Source organism: Amblyomma maculatum, chromosome 11 (genome assembly GCF_055883805.1).
Source record: "Amblyomma maculatum isolate TAMU_Amacu chromosome 11, ASM5588380v1, whole genome shotgun sequence".
Lineage (NCBI taxonomy): Eukaryota > Metazoa > Arthropoda > Arachnida > Ixodida > Ixodidae > Amblyomma > Amblyomma maculatum.
The window spans coordinates 48,862,399-48,886,011 of record NC_139354.1 but is presented as its reverse complement, the minus strand read 5'-3'; the positions used below and the strand labels follow the sequence as shown (position 1 = coordinate 48,886,011).

Below are 23,613 nucleotides of genomic sequence, written 5' to 3'. Positions count from 1 at the left end.
TTGCTGCTACCAGGCATTGTGCGCTCCTAATGAGTTTCTTGCTCATAACAAAATCTAGACCGTCTTGCTTAGGCCATCCTAGAGGCTCCCGAGTGCGGTAAATATCCATCGCAAGCAAATAGCACTTCGATATCACTCTGGATCACAAATCTAAAAGTATACGCAAATCTGTTTTTAGGGTTGGGTATATTGTTTCCCCTGCCAATCACTCCGGAATTCTCGGTAACGAGTCATTTGTGGCAGGGTTTATTGTTTCCTAGTTGGAGCCAATTACCTAGGCCAACTTTACTAAGACAAAAAGCTGAAATCGGCATTTTGAGGTCTAAGAGCGAATCCTAGGAGGACGCGTAACTGTCACCTTAAGTATATGCAATTCTGCCTTTAGCACAACTTTTTCATTCCGCATTTTTTTCGTAATGGTGAGACTAGCCCAGCTTTGCAAAGTGTCAAGCGCCTTCAGTTGCTTTGTTTGTGTGTGTGTGTTGGGGAGGGGGAAGAAAGGCGAACTATCTGTCCACCTTCACGGTGGAAAACTGCACCTCTAAAGAACAGCCTACATTTGAAAGCACAGATGTCGGTCCGTTCTGTGTCATACACTAGCCTCCAACATTGCTAGCGAATAAATGATAAGTGGGAATCCGAATCAGTTGTGTGACAATTTTGAGACGAACTTACGTTCATGTTATTACGGCAGGTCATTATCTGATGTGGGTTAAGACCCCGACCTGGAGACACAATTTCGTCTTAACGAGCCGTACAAACTATCGCGTAATAAATGCCTCGTCGCTATCGTGTCCGCGATAACACCTTTCAGAAGCCGTACTCAGCGTCGTTCCGGATGTTCAAAAGCAGTATCAAAGAAAAGCCGTCTCTCTCTCAAGTTTCTAAATTATTTTTTTTTGTATTCTTGCTACGTCCGTGTATCTGCGTTTTTCCAAACGGGTGCTTGGGTGGCCCTCGACCTACTTCTTGAAATCCTTACTTTTGACGCCCATCTTCATTTCTCTTCCTAGACGCTTGAATTGCTAAGATTTAATGGACATCAACAATGTGATGCCTCAAAGTGCGCTCTATATAATGGCTCAAGACGTGAAGTTAATACTATTTTTTATTGAAGGGACAATGTTGAATGGACCTGAACGACACAGATATTTCAGCGGAAGCCTTCTATCAAGCTATACTTGAAAAAGCGTACAGCTTAATTTTCTGGAGGGCAAGAACTACTACTGCGGGTGTGCCTCGCTTCATGTCTGGGACGATGCCCTCGGCACAATTTGAATATTTATATATTCAAGTATTGCCCTCATAAGGGCGGTAATTTATTTTGCGCACTTTTTTCAGTGTATTATTTAAAAATTATTCATGGGTATTCTTTTATCAGAAGGAACCCCACACAAAATCCTCATTAGTATTACATAACAGTTGTCGTGGTTACCACCCAAAACAATCGATATTAAAAAATGCTGGGTGTGACATCAGATGAATGTGTCTTGATCAAGAGTGACAGCCCATAATGGGGCGTTTTTAGGGTAAGCAGCGGCTGCAATAATGATGCGTTCGTCTGTTTTCTTATACCTTCCTGGCGCCTAAATCATGGTGCTTAACAGCCATTCTAACTTTTTTTACCTCCGTAGTCAGGCATGTCCTGTGCTGCTCCCTCCTGGCATTCCCCGACGACGCCCGACCCCATTCCACACTTCCAGGTTATGATGATTGTATTAACACGATTGCGGGCATTTCGTATCACTCAGAGTGCGGACTCTCAACACGACAGTCCACTTCAGTCTTTCCTGTTCTCTTCCTTTCTTCCCTGCGTCCACCGTGCTCTCTCCGACTTCTCTCTCTCTTCGAGAGTGATCTGAGGAGGCCGGGTCCATTGCTGCTTTGCGTAGTTCCAAGCTTCCGAGATTCAAATAGTTCCTAGAAATCGGCAATCGTTGCTGGTACCCGTTCCAGCTCCAGCTCGGATGACACGGGCAGTGCGCCTTGCGGGGGCCCATATATCTTTCCTCATTGCCGTCCTCCTGGCGCCAGTTCTCCGGTCGCCACCCTAGCTTCACTGCCCTGAGTTGGGGAATGTGTTTAGTCTGTCAAAGCCTGGCGGGATGCACAGCATACACAAAAGCCGAACGTTCGTTCTGCCGGTGCACGGGGCAACACACAGCGTGCACTACACCCGTGATGCGCCGAAATTATTACTAAGTCTGCAAAAAAGGAAACGTTTGCTTTTATGAAGTGTAACGACTGTTGATGGCTCTTTCAAGGGAATCGACATCATGCTGGGGCCAATGGCGCCAACCACAGTTCGAGCCGAAGCCGCAGACTTCTCCGCGCCGTATGATGTGAACTACGTGAGCCTCATGTCTTGGAAGCCTGTCAAATACGTCGACCCTTTCAATTTCGTCTTATCCTTCGACCTTAACGTAAGTTGAATTTGTTTTATGCTTTTTAATTTTCTATTTAAATGTTTTGCTTTTTTCACGCGCTGATGGAATAAGCAAACATGAGGTAGACGGTGTGATCTTGTCTACTTTAAAACTAAGAAGCAGAGACGTCATCGAGTGCGATTCCTTCTCAAGTATTTCTAGAAATATAGTGTCGTGTTTAACATGTAAATATTGACGGCAATAAGCAAACACGATTCAGCAATATGGACATATGATAGTAATAGATCACTCTAGAAAGTCTCATTGTACCATTTATTGTGGCTGCCGGACTCAGTATCTCTAATACATTGCACAGTCTGCTAAAACCACTGATTGAAACATGGGCGATCAGCACTTGACGCATATATTATTTTTATAAATGCAGCCCGATTTTAGGCCGGATTTAAAAACAAAATGGTGTCAATGGGCAATGTTAATCGCTTACTTTGAGTTCGCAACAGGATGTACTCTCGAAACAAGTTTTCCTGACATGACCTCAGCTGTAGTAGGGAGGTTGGCGAAAAATGTACATCTCGTGATGTATTGTATGCCGCAACGAAATTATCGAAATGTTGTCCGCTTGGCGGCGTTCCTGGTACTAAGCCGCTCTGTGTATCACCCTATGGACATGCTCATGGCTAGCACGTTATAGAAACGCCCTTCTCGACGTCATGAGTAAACCGCTTATGGTTTGTAGAAGCAGCTAAGAAAAGCGTGATGTTCTCTGCGGCTGACTGAGGTCGCCTTTTACTTGTGAATTAGTCTTTAAGAGGCTGCTTGGTAAATAAATAAGGAGGTAGAAGGCCAACGCCGAATCCTCACAGACGAAAACATGCTTGTTTCTAGCGGGCTGAAGACAGGGCTGTGGGGTAGCCCCGATCGCAAACACGAGCCTATGCTGGTCTCCCCGGTGATAGGGAATCTTTTAAACTTTGGAATGAAGGTATTTTTTCATTACTGTGACGCCCGTCCCCTCTCCTTTTCACTGGTCTGCTGGTCACACAGAGTGAGAATTTACTGTGAGAAATCCTCCCATGTAGGAGCTGAGCGGATACTTTATATCGAGCTGGCCTCCCGTTCAAGTAGTTCGTGGTAAAACGAAAAGAGAAATAGAAATAAATCCTGCAGGTGGGTTTGCTATGCAGTAGTGTCCGAATAATCGTTTTGACTATTTGCCCTAGGAGGCAAAACAAAGGTTGGTTCAGAAAACTAAGTGTAGATCCGGTGGATTCCCGCTGGAGATCTTAGTAGCTACAATATTCATTTACCTTTGGAATGTTATATTTGTTATAGAAATAGGGCGTATTTTACTGTCCAGTTCAATCCGAGAGTGGCCTCTATAACCGCAATATCCTATTGGTGAGGTGATTGACGTAGCGACTTGCGGAAGGTGGCACAAACCCTCCATCAAGAATAACGCGTCGTTATAATTTTTTACCATTGTAATTAACATCCGAGGCATTATATGCAACAAGAGGGCACAAATTACTAGTCGGACTTCTAGAGTTGGGCTAATAAATGGCAGTCGTTCTTTTTAGCTTGTGTCTTCCTTACTCGCAGACAAGTAAATATAAGTATTTATATAAAATCATAGTTTGGTACGAGTTACCGTATGCCTAATTAAAAAAAAAAGATCCTGTCCTAGGCTGGAACGACGACAAAATTTTTATTTAAACGGCAGAAAGCGGAGTAAAGCTAGGAAACTTTACCATATCTTTTCTCTGCAAACTCTACAACTGTAATGCTCATGTAATGCCCCATAACAAGGGCCTTTGAGGTACAATAAATAAATAAATAAATAAATAAATAAATAAATAAATAAATAAATAAATAAATAAATAAATAAATAAATAAATAAATAAATAAATAAATAAATAAATAAATAAACTGTGCTTGCAATAGCTCCTGCTGCTGCTGAAAGATGACGCTACGCATTTGTGCAGCGGTGCTGCGGTGGTCGGCGCAACGCAACTCTTTTTTTCCGCTATGTGCTGGCTGAGCGCAAAGAAGAGGAGCAATTCAAACCCTACATATCTGCCTAGGGCCGGACACATAATATAAGGCCTTCGTGTGTAAGCATTCTGAAACAAGCTTGACCTGAACCAAAAGCGGTACTTAGGCAATGATACATATTAAGGGTCCCATTTTATTCATGCGACTGCATTATGTTCGCGACGCGTTCATTTTAATATCTGCAAACTCTTCGCAGGACAGAGAAAAAAAACAAAATGAGATTGCAGTTTAGAAAAAATGTGATAATTAAGCGTAATGAATGAATAATTTAGAACATTTTATTGTTTTTGATATACTACAATTTTATCTTCTTCGAAGACCAGTGTTATTGCCACACTTTCTAGATAGTTTCCACTATATGAAATAGTATACTTGAACTCAAGGCTCTATTTACTGCGAGCCCCTGCAGACAAAAGAACAAAAGGGTTTGCTCGAGACTGTCCTCTATGAAACAGTACGCGCAATAAGTTGTGAGGAAGAGCTCACAACAGGTAAGATAATCTTGACAATATTCGTTTGAATTTACTTCTATTGTTTCAGAGCAGGTGTGGCTGGGCATTTTTGTTTCCTGGCTGCTTCTCGCTTTTGTTACGTCAAAGTTGGACTCTATATCTGGCCACGTGTTGCAACACAAAAGGCAATCCTTTGCTGAGTTCATCTGGATTTATTACAAGCTTCTGTTTCCTAACGGTAGGTACTGCATTCGGGCATAACCTTCCCTCACAGTCACACATCGCTCGGGCAGTGTATCTGTAACACTAGCACCTCAATCACAGCCTCTTCCAATAAGACGGAACAAAATGTTCCGTGCACTGTGCACAATAAGCGTATTAAGTTTGTCGATATTTTCAGCATCATTCAAAAAACCCTTCTTAGTAGTTAGAATTGGTTTGCGACAATATATGTCATAAATTAAACACATTCCTACATCGCTAGTGTGATATACACCGTTAAAATGAAGTTGGTGTTTCCTAAATCTCCTGAATTTCAAATTTGGATAATTCACAATTTCTGATTTTGTTTCTCATCTTATTCTGCTTTTGTTTTGTTTCTCGGCAGAAAAACAATAACGTTAGACATTGCAACGAAGGTCGTAGACTACCATTGTCATTATATGCGACATTAGTTAACAATTCTGTCTCAGCATTGTGAAGGTCAGTGCGGTATTGTCACGTAGTGGTGACGAGGTCGACGACACAAATGAAGGGGTCGATGATTGCCCTAAAGAAACCTTTATTTGGCCTCACTTGCGCCACAAAAGAACTAAGCAACTCGGCGGCGGGGATAGCAACAATCACGCTCGTCGGTCGTCGAACAAAGAATGCCCGTCACACTCGGCAACGTTCAATTTAAAGGCTGCACAGAACAATCTAGATAACGTCACAAACAGCTACCAGCACGGCCTGGAACATTGTGGAAAGACACCCGAGTGTCGGGAACCTTCGAGACAGATCTCAGTGCATCTTGCGCTACAAGAAAACTGATAAAGGTGTGACTCACGACATCGAGCATTAAAAAACAAAGATTACGGAACTGATACGCGGTCCAGAATCAGAGTGATAAGCCTGTATGCCAGCGGTTGTCAAAAAAAAGAACAAATACTGTTTTGAAGGTTTCGCGGCATTACTCCCCCCTTAAAAAAACATCGCCTCGATGTTCCAAAACAAAGAAACGTAAACATAAACACTGCAAAGTTTAAACACCACAGATTCTTTAACGCGCGTAATATGGCTTCAGTTGTACATGTAAAATTTCTGGGCGTGCGCGTCGCTGTTGTGATGCTGACGTTCCGTCGGGAATAACTTCATAGTCCAGTGGTCCGACGCGGCAAAGGATTTTGTATGGCCCAAAGTATCGACGCAACAACTTTTCACTTAATCGGCGACGGCGAATTGGTGTCCAAACCCACACTTGGTCTCCTGGATTGTACTCTGAGTGGCGTCGTCGTAAATTGTATCGTCGGCTGTCGGTGCGCTGTTGGTCTTTAATACGCAGCCGTGCGAGTCGTCGGGCTTCCTCTGCACGCTGCAGGCAGGCGGCGACGTCAAGGTTGTCTTCGCTGGTTACGTGCGGCAGCATTGCGTCGAGCGTCGTCGTGGGCTCCCTGCCGTACACAAGCTTAAACGGGGTCGCTCTGGTCGTCTCCAGGACTGCCGTGTTATACGCGAAGATCACGGACGGCAAGATGGCGTCCCAGGTCTTGCGTTCAGCGTCGACGTACATAGTGATCATGTCCGCGATCGTTTTGTTCAGGCGCTCCGTAAGGTCATTGGTCTGGGGATGGTACGCAGTTGTTCGTCGATAGCTTGTGTGACTGTATTCCAGGATGGCTTGCGCCAACTCTGCCGTAAACGCCGTTCCCCTGTCCGTGATGAGTACTTCTGGGGCGCCGTGTCGCAGGAGAATTTGTTCGACAAAAAATTTGGCGACTTCTGCCGCGGTACCATTTGGTAGTGCTCTTGCTTCGGCGTAACGGGTAAGGTAGTCAGTGGCCACGATGATCCACTTGTTACCCATAGACGAAGATGGAAAGGGGCCAAGGAGATCCATCCCAATTTGTTGAAAGGGCAGGATTGGGGCGGAATCGGGTTTAGCAGTCCTGCTGGTCTGATCGGTGGCGTCTTGCGTCGTTGGCACTCACGACACGTCTTCGCGTAGTGGGCAACTTCGGCAGGCAGTCGCGGTCTGTAATACTTCTCCTGGATTCGACGCAACGTGCGCGTAAATCCGAGGTGGCCTGCTGTGGGCTCATCGTGCAACGCCTGCAGAATTTCTTGCCGAAGGGTTCTAGGCACTACGAGTAGCTGCGCGGTCTTGTTGGGTGCGAAGTTCTTCTTCACGAGGAGGCCATTGCTTAACGTGAAGGATGATAAATGTCGCCTGAAGACACCAGGAGAGGAAGCGGTCTTTCCTTCCAAATAATCGGCTAGCGCTTTCAGCTCAGGATCTGATCGCTGTTGTTCTGCGAAACTGCTGTCGCTTACTGGTCCCAAAAAAGCGTCGTCGTCATCGTCCTTCGGGGGAGCATCGACGGGAGCGCGGGATAAGCAGTCTGCGTCGGAATGCTTCCGGCCCGACTTATAGACTACAGTCATGTCAAATTCTTGAAGTCGTAGGCTCCATCTGGCAAGGCGGCCGGAAGGATCTTTCAAATTAGCCAGCCAGCAGAGCGCGTGATGGTCGCTTACCACCTTGAATGGTCGTCCGTATAGGTATGGACGAAACTTAGAAGTGGTCCAGACGATTGCAAGGATCTCCTTCTCGGTCGTCGAGTAATTGACTTCGGCTTTTGTGAGGGGCCTGCTAGCGTAGGCGATTACTTTCTCCTGTCCGGCACTCTTCTGGACGAGAACGGCTCCTAGGTCCACACTGCTCGCGTCGGTGTGAATTTCGGTCTCGGCGTTTTCATCAAAGTGGCCAAGTACAGGAGGGCATTGCAGGCGGCGCTTAAGTTCGTCGAAGGCTTCTCCTTGGGGTGCTTCCCATTTAAAAGGTACGTCAGCCTTTGTAAGCTGCGTCAACGGTTCGGCGATCCGCGAAAAGTTTCTGACAAATCGTCGATAAAAAGCGCACAGCCCAAGGAATCGGAGCACAGCTTTCTTGTTGGCAGGCGGTGGGAATTGCGCGATTGCAGCTGTTTTCTCGGGGTCTGGGCGAATACCGTCCTTGCTAACTATGTGACCTAGGAACCGGAGTTCTTCGCAGGCGAAGTGACACTTCTCTGCTTTTAGCGTTAGTCCCGATGACTTGATGGCTTCCAGCACTGTCTGTAGTCGTTTTAGGTGGTCTTCAAAGTTTGACGAGAAGACAACAACGTCGTCCAAATATACCAAACAAATTTGCCACTTCAAGCCTGCCAGGACTGTGTCCATTACTCGTTGAAACGTGGCTGGTGCGGAGCAGAGGCCAAATGGCGTCACCTTGAACTCGTAAAGGCCGTCCGGTGTGATGAATGCGGTCTTCTCGCGATCTCTTTCGTCGACCTCAATTTGCCAATATCTGCTCTTCAGGTCCATCGATGAGAAGTACCTTGCATTGCAGAGCCGGTCGAGAGTGTAGTCGATGCGGGGTAGCGGGTAGACATCCTTCTTCGTTATGCTATTCAAGCGGCAGTAATCAATGCAGAAGCGAAGTGTGCTGTCTTTCTTCTTGACCAAAACGACTGGTGCCGCCCAGGGGCTGTTCGATGGCAGGAATACGTCATCACCCAGCATTTCCTCAACTTGATCTCGAATGGCCTGCCATTCCCGCGGCGATACGCGATAAGGGCTTTGGCGCAGAGGTCGGTCGTGTTCGTCCGTTATAATGCGGTGCTTGGCCAGTGTTGTTTATTGTACCTTCGATGATGACGAGAAGCACTCCCTGTAGTTTCGAAGAAGACAGCGAATCTGGTTTTTCCTGCTGTGGGTCAATACTGGGTTGATGTCAAATGTAGGCTGACGGAATTGGTCCGTTGCGGTGCGTCTTCGAGTGGTTGGTCATGGAGGGCGAATACGTCTTTAAGGCCCGCTAATTCGTCGAGAAAAGCGATGGTCGTGCCCTTGTTGAGATGCCGGTATTCTTCAGTGAAGTTTGTTACCAGCACCTGAGCTTGTCCTCTCCGGAATTTCGCAATGCCCCTTGCGATGCCGATACCTCGTTCCAAGAGCAATTGGATATTTCCTTCGACGATGCCTTCACCGGTTTCGATGTCCGTGCTACCTACGCTGACGGCGACGCTTGATCGGGGCGGCGCGGTCAATTCTCCGTCGAGGACGTTTAAAGCGACGTGTTGCGTCGAAGTCGTCGTAGCAGGTATGGCTTTGCCTGCAGAGAGCTTGATGAGCTTGGATCGGAGGTCGATGATAGCCCTATTTTCATTTAGGAAGTCCATGCCTAAAATCACGTCGCGGGAGCACTGCAGCAAGACCACAAAGCTGGTGGGGTAAGTACGCCCATTTACGGTTATTCTCGCAGTTCAGTGTCCCGATGGAGTAATCAGGTTGCCACCTGCGGTGCGAATCAGCGGGCCATCCCAAGCGGTGGTACCTTTTCTGAGCTGAGAGGCTAACGGTCCACTAACCACTGAATAGTCAGCTCCAGTGTCTACAAGGGCAGTGACTCTGCGACCGTCGATATCAACTTCAAGGTCACTTGTTCGCGTTCTCGCATTGCACGTGGGCCTTAGTGTCCGATATCGACTCCGTCATTTCTTCAGGTCATGGCCGGGGCATACCGTTGTTACTTCGCTGGGCGGCGGTATCTGCTTGCACTCTGGTCGTGTTGTAGTCGATGTCGTCGTGTGGTGCGGCGATGAAATGGTTGCGTCGTCGTTAGTGGTCGTCGGCGGCGGAGGACCTTCGTCTTTTCGCCGTTGAGCAACCTCACCTCCGAAGGGTGCTGCCTTTAGTTTCCCCTACGGGGGCTAGGAGACCGTCCTTGCATGTAACCGCGGCCCGGCGACGCAAATCGGGCATTGTACGGCGATGGGGAGCGGATAGACGCCTCGGCGACGTGTGCTCTCCGCTGCGCAGGAAGTCGTTGATTTCCTGTTGTCGCTCGCCAGGACGGGGACGTGGGGCGTCGACAGCGAAACCACGGAGGCCGATCCGCCTGTACGGGCAGTGACGGAGGATGTGTCCTGCCTCACCACAATGGAAGCAGAGCGGTCGGTTGTTTGCTGTCCTCCAGGCGTCGCACTTTCTGGGGCTTGGGGGTCGTTGGTAGGCTTGGCGGGCGGGGACCAAGGGGCGGCTTTCAGAAGCAGGATGGTAGCGACGAGGGCTTGGAAGGTCGCGTCGGGGGGCAGGACGACATAATGCAACTGCATAGTCCATCGCTGCTGATTCATGCACTGGAGCCGTCGGAGTCGTCGATTTAGGAACGCCCAGCGCCTGCTGAACTTCTTCACGGACGACGTCCGCGAGCGTCGCCACCGGGGTTGTTGCGATGATGGCAGCATTCGGCGGAGCTCCTCTAGCACGATCTCCCGGATGAGGTCCCGAAGGTTCTCTCCGCTTTCATATGCGCTGGGTTAGGGGATTGAGCAGTACGACTGAAGTGGTCGCTCGTAGTGGCGCACCCGGTTGTCCAACGTCTTCTCGATGGTCGATGCTTCACTTTCAAATTTTTCCACAGTTTTCGGCGGGTTCCGGACAAGCCCCGCAAAAAGCGACTCTTTAACTCCTCGCATTAGGAATTTCACTCTCTCACCTTCAGTCATGTTCGGGTTGGCGCGGCGAAGCAGGCGTTTCGTCTCCTCTACGTAGACCAGGACGGGCTCGTTTGGTTGTTGAATTCTTGATTGGAGTAGGCCCTGAGCTCTTTCTTTTCGGACAGAACTTGTAAAGGCCATCAAGAACTGTGCTTTGAATATCTCCCAATCCTTGAAAGAAGTCTCGTGATTTTCAAACCAAATTCGGGCATGTCCTTGAAGAACAAATTAGACCTGCCTGAGTTTCGCAGCGTCGTTCCAGCCGTTGAATTCTGCCACACGGTCGAAAAGGTCCATCCAGTCTCCAGCATCTTCATGCGGTCGCCCATGGAAGCAGGGGGGCTCACGGGGTTGGACAAAAACAACCGGTGCTGTAGTAGGCTGGGCCATTGTCAGCGTCGATGCCTTCCGAGATCGAATGGGGTCAGGCAGCAGACCGTGTTCGGGTTGTAGGCCTTGAAGTCGGCGGCTGGCTCGGTGACCTGTAGGCTGGTCTTCCAGGGCGACAGGAACACGGCTTGGGTCTTCGCTTGAAGGATGAAAGGCAGCACCTCCACCAGATGTCACGTAGTGGTGACGAGATCGACGACACAAATGAAGGGGTCGATGATTGCCCTAAAGAAACCTTTATTTGGCCTCACTTGCGCCCGCAAAAGAACTAAGCAACTCGGCGGCGGCGATAGCAACAATCACGCTCGTCGGTCGTCGAACAAAGAATGCCTGTCACACTCGGCAACGTTCAATTTAAAGGCTGCACAGAACAATCTAGATAACGTCGCAAACAGCTACCAGCACGGCCTGGAACATTGTGGAAAGACACCCGAGTGGCCGGAACCTTCGAGACAGATCTCGGTGCATCTTGCGCTACAACAAAACTGATAAAGGTGTGACTCGAGGCATCGAACATTAAAAAACAGATTAAGGAACTGATACGCGGTCCAGAATCAGAGTGATAAGCCTGTATGCCGGCGGCTGTTAAAAAACAACAAATACTGTTTTGAAGGTTTCGCGGCAATATTACGACTACCACCATAGCAAGGACAGCATAAAACTCTACGTCAATGCAATATACAGAGCCTCGTGCGCCAAAAAAATAGTTCAAAAAAAGCTGAACGTGTGCGCGTGATGCACTTCAGCTATTACGACTACCACCATAGCAAGGACAGTAAAAAACTCTACGTCAATGCAATATACAGAGCCTCGTGCGCCAAAAAAATAGCTTAAAAAAAGCTGAACGTGTGCGCGTGATGCACTTGAGCTAGGTATATTTTAAAGCAGCTTCTGCACACTTATCAAAGACAGATTACGAAGAAAAATAATGGCATTTCCAAATTCGATTTCATTTTTCTAGTTAGAAGAGAACATGTAATGTTCAAACAAATAGCTGCCCCATTTATCTAGGTGCATTCGTTCAAAGGGAACATTTTGTAACGTTTATGCGGGTGACCGGTAGCACTTAATTTCATTTCGCTATCTTGTTTCTATCAGGACTGCTTTTACATGCTGTCTTGATCCCACTTCCCAAAATATCTGTTCTTCTAGGCTTTTAAAGATGTATACTTTGGTAATCATAACCATTAACAGATTGGGCCAGGAACTACATTTACTACTACATATTGCACTCATATTTATCTAGTATGTTGCACACGAAGTATTAGCGCCGCCTATTCAATGCTTTTATATTTATTCATATGACTGGAGATGTGTAACGCAAGACAGCCAGGGTATATTGGCACACGTTCGCAAAGCCACGTCAAACAAATATGCCACAAAGATTCTTATAAGCGAACGTGAAATGCACAGCTCATGCAAGATACACCCACGCGGACATAAGATGACTAAATGAGCAAGCGTCTATCTAACTGAAATGTACTGCTACGCTTCTTAGCTATTGTTGCGTGCGTGAAAATGTATGCTAGAAACATGAAATCATTACTATACTATTGAATATGATGAAATTATGCAAAGAATACGTATCCCAGAATATTTGCCTCCAAGATTTCCACAGACACTTTTGTAATAACACATGCAAGGCATTCTCTGTCGGAACCTCCTTGCTAGAGTGACCTTGCGCTTGCGTTGGGCGTTTCTTTTTTATTACAGCCGAAAGTTAAATAGAAGCAGACACTAAGCTCAGTGGCCGCACTACGCCTTCTCATATGAAAGCTGCGTCAACGTGGTTGGAATTCTGAGTCGATCATGACTCCCTGACGTACGCAGTTGTATTGCTCAAGCAGAAATCTCGAAAGCGAATTGTGGGAAATTGAGTTCTGCAGGACGGATTCTACGGTAGAAATATTCTACCGCTTAGAATTATGTAATATTTATACGACCTCTAAGTGTTCTGTACAAACATGGCCGTTAACGGCAGTCACTTAAAGGTGATTACCCCCGCTGTACTGGCTCAATGGTTAGGGTGCTATCCAATCTCGGCAGTGGAGGCCGGATTTCGATGGAGGTGAAACGCATGTCACCCGTGTATGTTGTGATGGCGGTGCCCGGTAAAAAGCACATGAGGGAAGAAATTTCTACAAGCTACCACTACAGCTTCCGGCCTAGCATAAATCGTTGTGGGACGGTAAACACCAAGAACTTATCCGAAATGAACTAGTTAACATATTTATTATTTGGCATTAATTACGTTTTAGCACCTACACGAAAAATATGTCGAGTGGTAGCAGCTTTCACCTCAATTAGTATCTCACTGGCCACAAATCTAATGAACAGAGCTCTATGTTGTACATATTTCCTTGGCTAAATTCAATAAATCTCCATTGCTAATTTAAGGCGGGATGTATGTTGCTTTTTTAGTTTTAAAAATGTGCAAGAGAAATATGGCAATGGGCTCTCTAGTCGTATTTGTTGTTCTTGAAACAAGACAAATATTCCTTTGCAGTTTACCCGAACAACAAGGCATCGTGGTTTCGGCTTCTCCTCGCTGTTTGGCTACTTGCTATGGTAGTAGTCATGGGACTCTTGAACTGCACCCTGACTTCTACGATGCTGGTCAGGAAGACAACCGACTATGTGGACAGCTTCGAAGATCTCCTGCGTTTTCCGAAAGTCAAGATTGCTACAGAAAAGTCGACGTATTTTTCTAGAATTCTCAAGGTATGTATGGGCATGACTTAAGACTGAGAGCGGGAATAAATTGTGCAAAATGCTGTGAAGAGAAAATGAGAAGAGAAATGAGAAAGAAAGAGAGAGAGAGCAACCAATCCTGCCTCATATGTCACTTGGACGTAGGGACCGTATCATCGCTCACGTCTGGACTTCATAAAATGAGCCAACCTTTTTATTTATTTATTTATTTATTTATTTATTTATTTATTTATTTATTTATTTATTTATTTATTTATTTACAGCATACTTCAGGCCTACAGTAGGCCCAAGCATTTAATCATTTATTCATCCTTCATTTCATACCTTACTGATGCCCTGAGGCAATAAATATCGATTAAAAATTTATGGCATTGCAGCTTTTGCCAGACCGCTATCTATTGTCACGTGAGTCTTTTTGTTAGGGTCGTAATTATATTGAGGCTAGAGCAGTCGTGCGTACTGTGAAGGACTGGGCCTATGTCGAATTCTGGTGTTGCAGTGAAACTTTTGCACGGTGGTCATAAGGATGGGACACATGGCCAGGGATCTTTGCAAGGATGATTACGTAAAGGGTTGGGTCCAGGACCTGAATGTTTTAGCTGCGTGAGAGATTATAAAGCCAATTTGATACTTTATATAGGATTCTTTTGATTCTGCGATGACTTCTGCTGCGATAACCGGAGGGCTGAAATATACAGTGAGTATGGATGCTATGTCTGCATCAGTGTTGGTGGTAAAAGAGATGCATACTCTTGCGAGTAGTGCTAAGTCCATTACTTTTATGCTTTTGCTTTCGATGAGTGTGTAGCAGAAATCATTCTAAGAACACACACACATACTCGCCCACACACGCACATGTTTTTTCCACGACGGGAGTGGAAGGGAGCCGAGAGAAACGACGGGTACCTGCGACCTCGGCCCCCTTAAGGCGTACACAGTAGAAGTGTGGCACTTAAAAAAAAATGTGTTACTTTTTTTTGACAAAACACTATATGGTGGGCATCAGGCAATACAATCGTTGTAAAAGCAAATTAAAAAAGTTTTTGAACACGTTTAGAGAAGAGTTCTTTTATACATCACGATACTATTTACAACATAACTAAATGAAAAACAAAGGTTATGTATATTCACTGAAAGAAAAATGAGCAGCAATACTTTTGAACATCATTGAGACAGAGGTTTTGAATATGTCCATTTACTGTATTTGCAACCCACGTGCTTTTGTTCGAGCCTTCTTTTGTCTAGGGTTGTACAAAGTTTCATGTTTCCGGGAATGGGGACTATTTTCACACTATATTATACGACTTTTGACAGCGCTGCAGAACTATAATGTCGCCTGTTACATAGGCGACGGCCGATGCTCTGCAGGCGGTGACGTCGGTTGGTAGCCAAAGTGCCGATGATGTCGTTTGGTAGCCAAAGTCTGGATTTCATAAATATTGATAGGTGGCTCCTAATAATTATCTGAATTTTTATGAAGTGCTAGGCCGAAACGTGTCTCAATAAATAGAGATGCCATTAGATTTAGTGGTTTCATATATGCTCGATGAGCGCGAATGTTTGTCTTGCAAATCTCCCTTTAAAGGAGGGGGAAAATGCTCACTTTGTATGAAACAAAGCCGATTCTTCACAGGATTACTTGGCGGCTTGCTTTCTTTTAAATGTAACGTGTGCTGATATAAGAAGGCACGTTATATCTATAACTCTGGCTAGGCCCCATGAGGATTCCATCATTTCGTTTGTGACTAAAATTTCTAAGACGAAATCCAAGGATTGAGCATGGATCACTATATATATATTTTTTTGTGACCGCCGCCCCAAGTCGGCTTCAGCTGATATTTTGAATTTCGCCCTATAGAGTCCTGAATGGTAAAACCGTTGTATACCCTTCTATGAAACCGCAGTAACAAAACGATTACGACGGATAGTAGAATATGGTAGTGTAAAGCGTAGTTACTTGTTGCAGAGATGGCTGAAGTAGGCTTTAATAATTATTGAACAGTGATCGTGGAGCCCCCGTTGTTACAGTAATATGAATTGAGCAAATAAACATGCTCACGGGGGTACTGCGACCGCTCTGCAAAGCAAGGAGTGGGACACTAAGAGCAAAATTATTTCTTTAATTTGATAGTCTGCTTTTGAGGACGAATTGCTCTATTACAATTTGCTTGTCTTGTTGTACAACTTGGCAAGAATATGAAAATGAAAACCGCCTAGCTCAAAAATTTACCAACGTACCGGTGATAGGCTTGTGACTATTTTAGTGCTTATGTTCTAAATATTTTCAGTCAATGTGGAAGTTATACTTCATCCTCGCCGCGACAAAGCTGGATTACTTACGCTCGAATATAGCTAAAAACGCAGTGTTTCTAATGGCAAAAATATAGTTAGGTTAATATGCCTTTTCTTATGCTTATATTACTGACTGTATAAAAGCACACAGACTGACTGAAACTAATTCAAAATTAAAACGCTGGTACCTTCCTCCGAAACTGAAATCCGGCTTCACGCGACTAAAAAAGAGGAGTATGAAATAAACAAGGCAACTTATGACAAACTTGCATTATAAATTGTACGATAATAGCACCGCGTCGAGGTGACAGTAGCATCCAGTACAATTTATAGTAGTATTTGAAGAAAAAAGTCTCGAAAAGAGGTACAATGCGTGACCCATTCGTATCAATTAAAATCATAAAAGGTTCACAAGCAATGAAGATTTTGAGGAAATGATTCGGTATCATTTGGATGGGATGTGATACAAGAGCAATTATTAAGACATATTCTAACAACAACGCTCATAAAGTATTGGTTGTGCTGGCGATTATACGTTTATAGTGCCATATATTCCAGCACTTTAACACCTTTTCACTACACTTTTCTTTAAGAATAAACAGATAATTATGCAGTGACGTATTGCTTTCGTATTAAAATACATCTGGTGATGAAGAACAGATACGCTGAATCTGTTCAGCAGCTGCTATAGTTTCTACGCTCCGCGTATGACAAAGGATGTCAGAATGAATAATCCCGTATTTTAATCTGTTTGTTGAAACAACATAATGATCTCGGCGTTTATTAATTTGGTCGAAAGTAACTGGTTATATTGATTACCTTTTACCGGGGAGAAATTTGAAGTTTCCTGTTAGATCTTTGAAACCGTAGTTCTTCTCTTGTGATTATTACAGGATCCTGTGGGGGAGACATTTACAAAGCTAAGCAGCCGTCACGAGGAGGTGTTCAGCATCTACCGGGCCGGCCCAGTATTAGAATCAGTCATGGACCAAGTGCTCAAAAAAAGGAGGGTAATGATTGGGACTGACGTCATGATGAAGTCGCATATAGCTGACTACTTTGTCAAGACTGGAACCTGTCGGCATCATGTCATCAGGGGTGTCGGAGGTATCATGCACATAGTGATGCTCCTTCGAAAGGACTTGCCCAAGGGCTTTAAAAGGAAGCTTGACAGATTGTAAGTAGTTTTTTTTTTAATTACTAAATGGTAGTTGATAACACTGGCAAACATATACAACATTTTTATTGAGGAATAGTCGTGATGTCGTCGAAAATATTATTTTCATTATGCTCATTTCTTCTCAGTTAAAGTAGAATAAATTTACTCAAATACGAATTCATTATTTCAAAGTATTCATGTCATGTCAAAGAATCACTTACAAAGCTACTTTTAACTTATTTAGAGGTTAAAGTACTATTTTATTCTTTGATAAATAAACGAATCTTGAATTTTCGCCATTCGTTCCTTACGTGCTGGACTGTGGTGATATTTCTTGCTTCAGCTAAAACTCGGACATTGGGACTCCGCAGAAGTGTACCGATGCTTTGGGCTATCTTTATGCAATGCTGCGGTGGAGATCGCACGCTTCTGCCGGGAGGATTATGTGAGTTGCACACGAGTGTACAAAAGAAAAATGCTGTGATTTGGTAGTGATGCTCACAGAAAACTAAGCGATAACGAAAATGTGTTTTGGAGGCTCTTCGGGCGAGAATATAAGAAAAAGAAACAATATCTACTAAGAAAAACCGTCATACTGCTGTTTGAAAGAAGCAACGCTGAATACTAGCCGTAAGGGTCAGTACAAAATTACGATTATTCCAGCAAGCACCTTGCGTCGGTTGAGACGTTTCTAGTTCTTCGCTTGCAAAAAACTTGTTGCGGAAAGGGGGCATAAAAAACGGCTTTTTATTTCTGCTCTACACTATTTACTGAACAAAATAAGTGTGCATGCTTGTCGATGTTATATTTCAAAAACACTTTGTTTTCTAATGAAACTCCAAAATACGAAAATTTTCACGTAAACCAGTGATAATTAACTTGAAGAATGTTATGAATCCTTGATTATTTATCTGTCCAGAAGATATATTTTGTGTTGTCATAAATATATTTTGCCAGTTTCCTGTTTTTTTATGCCACATTTTCAAAATTCTTGTTCACAAAGGAAAGAATGGTCCTTTTCGAGGAATCAATCGATTTGTTTTGCAATTGGAGTCTGAGCAATGAATTTAGCTCAAAATTTCATGTCTCTTGACATTTTCCCCAGCTTGTCTTGATTGTTTGCGCAAGTAAAGGAATGAGAAATTAGGTTTGATATTTATATTTTGCGTCTAATATGCCTTCAAGGTGCATGTCTCTATGATGTGAGGAGAGGAGGAATAAAAACAGCGCAAACAAATACAAAACAAAACGGAAAACTAAATGTATAGAACAGATTTAACGAAATCAGTATAAAATAACATCAAAGACAAACTGACAACAATGCACGCGAAAAAAAAACTTTTCTCGGCAGTCTAACGCCCTAAGGCTGGCATACCTAATTATGGAAAATGCCAATTGGGCTGAAAACTGTCTTATGCCTCTTCAACTGCTTTAAAGTTATCAGTATCAGTTTGCAATTGCAGGTGGGAAATTGCTAATTGTAGGTGGAAAGAATGTGAAACACCTACAAATTTCACTATACGATATTGTTTATTCTGCGCTGCTGTGCTTAAGGTGAAATTAAATGTACCTCGGCTGTGAAAACCAACGGGAACCCAAAATTAGCGTTCTGAGAAAATATTTTCTGAAGAAAGAGAGACGAAGCTTTTTACTTTGGATAACAAATCAAGTACGAGTGCTTCAACGTACGTTGCTCTCGTTGTTCTCTGGTTGTTCAATAAAATCAGATCGGTTCAACGATTATAATTGTTTTTAAGGTGAAAAATTAGTTAAGGCGGCAATTACTTAAGATCTTAATGTGAATAGTCATTTCTTTCGAATCGACTTTACCTTCTTAGTTGTTCGCACGTGCGTACACATCATTCATTATATTTGGCATACTGCGGAGGTTGATATCTTATAGTTTTTTCTAGAGAGAAGTCGAATATTGCTCGATGTTAACCACGAAACGTGGCGGGGGCCATTATCAAGTCGATACACCAGGTCTCATAGTTTTCTATGGATACAGAGCGAGGAAATGTGAAGTAGCAATGGTTGCTGTGTAAAATTTCGGTGCCAACTGTACTCGTAGAATACCTGTAAGAAATATTTCTAAATATTTCTAGAGCAATTGGAACAAACATAACATCATACGTTTATACATACTTCCGGTATATGCCAGGTGCATCTTGCAAATGCTGATTATATTTTTCTGTGGAAAACCGCCATAAATAACCCACAATTCTTCTAGAATCTCAAGCCTGTTTTAAAGCCTTATATAATACCTTTTACAGCTGTATTTTATAATCTCTTCTGTTCTTCAGTGCCAAGCATGGATGCCGCCCATGTAACCTTTCCTATTGGTTAATTTGTTTCATTCTTGGTGGCTTTCAATATTCATGATAATTATTTGACTGCTAATGACGCTCTAGCTTTAGTTTAGAAATTTCCATTCGTTGTCAATGCTGCCAAGTCCTGCAAAAGGTAATGAATTGAGCCCTGCGTTTACTTTGTGTGCGTTCAGCTGCTAAAGTAAGCAAATACGGTGTCTTATCGGACGCAAAGTACAACGCTTGTCACGTTTGGTAGCATGCTCGTGAAAAATATATTTGTACTCCATTTAATCTCCTTGTTCCGCAGCATCACCCACATCAACGAGTGCCACGTGTACCACAAAGAAATGGAATGGCGGCTCCGAAATTACACGATGTGCAAGAACGACAGGGACGACGGCATCAAACCCTTGGCCATGGTCGACTTGCAAGGAGGATTCGTCGTGCTCCTGGTTGGAGTGGCCGCCAGCCTTGTGGTGTTTCTCGTCGAATGGACATATGCAATGCGAACAAGTACAAGTGTTCTGCCGGAAGGTCGATTTGCGAGAAGGCTTCGTTGTGCTCATCGTCTGCGTAGCCGTCAGCCTTATGCTGCTCCACATTCAACGAATATTTACCATTAGCACAAGCACAAGGGATCAGCCGCAACAGCGCAAACAAGTGAAGGAGCCCTACCACATTAGTCGCAAAATGAGTAGGCACTTCGTTAACCGGAAATCTAAATTGTGAAGGTTCAGTTTGCACTAAATTACACCTATATAGAGTATTTATGGGCAATAATTTGACCTGTTTACAAGATTTAACCTGACCGATGTCCGCCAGAAATGACTGAACACTTCTTAACCGGACAATTTGTATTTCTATAGAGTAGTGAAAAAATGGGTAGACAATGTTTACTTCACCTCGCAAATGCAGGTGTTGGATGGTACTCTGAAACATCAGTGCCAGGAAAGTTAGTGTTATTGATGTGGAATGAAGAATAGGAAGGTACGCATGCGTCGAGGAGGAGAAAACAACAATAGAAACTCAGTATTAGGTTTCTTCTTAGTAGTAGGCAATTAGTCTTTGTCATGATGGTTCGCTATTTGAGATCGCACTCAGAATATTCATTCTGACCACGAGAGATTTTGGCCTTAAACATACTGTTTTTCATTTTCTGTACCCACCAACGAGTAGATGAAAAAGAAGCGCGTGCTAGCCTTCTACAGAAATTACTGATTTATGACAGTTGTCTAGCTATACTAAGATTACGTAACTATACGGTAATTTTCTAGCCACAAAAACTCCAGTCATGTAAATCATTAGCGCCATAACAAATGCACATGATGAACATAAGCCTTCTTACGTACAGTACGTGTTGTTGGTGCATTTTTCAAAACGGCTCGGTGCGCATTACGAAAAAGAAATACCGAATTCCATTTGGCGTCATAAGAGCAATAATGGCTCGCGGTCCCACCTTAATAGCAGTGGTGCATTCCAGCACAAAAAAAAAAACAAAAAAAAAACAAATTACAAATATCGAATTTTCTTCAAATGAGTAAGTTAATAGTGAGGTGGCAAACTTGCAAATGCTGCGATTATTCTAATAGAACACATGTCTGTTGAAAGTTTGCAGTAGCAATCATAATACTAAATATGTATAAACAGCCTCCGCTCTTTTGGAATGCACCAGGAATATATTAGGGAAAACCTAATGGCTCTATTTAAGGCAATGCCTCTACTGCAAGGCGTTTCCTGACCGCTGACAGTTCGCCTAATAAACCTATTCTACGTAGGGAAAAAGACATCTGTCATTTGGAAACTGGCGCCAAATTAAAAAAAAAATGATCGGGCCTCTGCCATTTGAACAAAGCCAAATCGCGCGCACAGCAGTGCCAAAACTCCCCAAGGAGGATGCAAAAGATGAAATGAGAGCACCTGGCCTGCGCTAGCACTTGCATACCTAGGTAGCACAGAATGTGGGGCCCCAGTAGGTTCGATGTAGGCAATTGGGGCTGGGGCAACTATCATAGAACCTTCATCGGTCCCCTATGGGGCAAAACAAGGCAAGCCCCATTTGGGCTTTCCCCTGTTCCTTCTGCATGGGTCCCATAGCGGCATTGCTCGGGCTAATGCAGAGCACATTCCTGCATCCAGACGACAAGGGTCCCTTGTCGGATATTTGAGGCCAATCCAACCTAAATGTGGGCCTTTTATGGGAAAGCCCTCATAGATCCGAAATAAGGTCGCCCCCATTAAATCTTTGTGGGACAAACATCGGCCGTAGTGGGGCAAGAAAACGGACATACCCGTATGCTGCCCCAATCGGCCCCTTGTAGGTTACTTGAGGGCAGATGAAATATATAAAAAAGCTCAATTTGGGCACGTCCTCGTGAAGCCCAAATGAGGGAGCCTTAGTTAAACCGCTTTAGGTCCCACATAGGCTGTAATGGGGCTGGAAGGCGGGCGTGCCCGCATGGTACCAAAATCTGTCCCTTGTGGGGAATTTGAAGGCTGTGCAACAGTAAGAGGGCTTTAGGTTCAAAACCATCACCCAGCCCAATTGGGGCTGCCCTCACAAAACCGCTGTAGGTCCCACATCGGCCGTAATGGGGATAGAAGGCGTGTATGCAATTGCGTAATCATTGTTTCCAACCTTTATTTGCATTAGTTGTTGTCCTAAATTACTATTATAGATGATTTGTATAACAGTTGTTGCCATGTTTAGTCGGTTAGAAATTTACATGGCTTTTGTTCTCGCGCTCATGCAAATTGTGCTAAAAATACTAAAACAAACTGATTGCTAACGGTTTCCCCTTATGTGGTTGCTGTCGACAGCCTGCAACTGTCGGCACAATACTACTGTTCAAATCACACATCTCCATAGCCTGAACAAGATGTGCATAAAGTCATTTAGGCTAGATGAATGTTATGAATTATTGTAAAATTTAATATTGTGGCTGATTAGAAAGTGCAGACATTTATAAAATAATTACTTTATTATGTGCATAAATATTGATTGGCAAAAATTGGACTAGGGCTTTGCATCAATTTCCTGCGTGGGACCTCTATGGGAATAATGTGGGCAAGCCCAAGTGCGGCTTGCGCTGTAGAACCCGCATCGGTCCTATGTCATTATCTTAGGGGCTATCCGAAATAAAAAAAAATGTTCATCCAGAGCGGCTGCCCAAATCTGTCTAAAGTAGGACCATCGGGGGGAGTTGGCGGGATGTACCCTTTTGGCAATGCCGGAAAAATGTGGGCAGCCCCGCTAGGGTTGCCTGCATCGGTCCCTAGTGGGGCCCATCGGGGCTTTGCGACAGCCCCCATCAGGCCTACTTCGGCCCCTCTTGCAGAACCCACATTGAGCCCACCGGGGCTGTCCTGCATTGCCCACATCGGACCCGCCGGGGTCAACCCTTCATAGCCCACTTTGTGCTACCTAGGTAAGAACAATCCCAAGTAATTAGGAAACACCAAAGTCTGAAAGCTTCCAGCCCAACAGACAGGATTTAACTGGTAGAGATATCAAATATAATCTATAAGCTTAAATTGGCCGACAATAAGTAACTATAACATAGATAAAATTGAACATGCTGTAAAGAACGGGGCTGCCTTAAATCGGTGAAAGGGAAATTGGGCATTACAAAAACAGAATGTACGTGCTAAGGGACAAGGCGGGCAGTATCATCACGAATATGGACAAGGTAGTCAAACAAGCCTAGGAGACTTTTATTCATCTGTACAGTAGCCGAACTAGTCAGGATAAAATTGACATTGGTAGTACTGAAGAGCTGCCAGACGTTCCAACAGTAACGAAGGACGAGGTTAAGAAAGATTTAGAAACTATGAAAAAGGGAATAAGACCGGGGTGAAACTTATAAAACAGACCAAAACGAAACGCAGCCCTGCTACCTCCCAACAAAGGACATTATATGCCATTCTTTCGTGCTATTTGACATCAATATTAGGTTTTACATAATAATTACAGGAGAATCAAATGAACGCGATAAACATATCTGGTCACATCGTTCCCTACAAGGTGGTTTTGCCAAGAACACCATTTATTTTGGTTTGTACCTCACGGTAAGAACTTGTGTGGACATCAGCGAAAGAATTGAAAATAAGCAATGAAAC

The 23,613-nt window shown here is 44.2% G+C and overlaps 1 protein-coding gene across 1 annotated transcript in view; it reads left to right on the top strand.

Moving 5' to 3' along the window:
* The window catches only part of LOC146173773 (uncharacterized), a 41,583-nt gene extending 18,680 nt beyond the window's left edge, over positions 1 to 22,903 (top strand). Inside the window, exons 4-10 of the mRNA XM_084585267.1 lie at positions 2,265 to 2,423; positions 4,849 to 4,930; positions 4,980 to 5,129; positions 13,529 to 13,743; positions 16,920 to 17,203; positions 19,805 to 20,010; positions 22,833 to 22,903. Of these exons, the coding sequence (XP_084441393.1) occupies positions 2,265 to 2,423; positions 4,849 to 4,930; positions 4,980 to 5,129; positions 13,529 to 13,743; positions 16,920 to 17,203; positions 19,805 to 20,010; positions 22,833 to 22,903 (1,167 nt within the window). The remainder of the gene's footprint in view (positions 1 to 2,264; positions 2,424 to 4,848; positions 4,931 to 4,979; positions 5,130 to 13,528; positions 13,744 to 16,919; positions 17,204 to 19,804; positions 20,011 to 22,832) is intronic.
* The last annotated feature ends 710 nt before the right edge of the window (positions 22,904 to 23,613 follow it).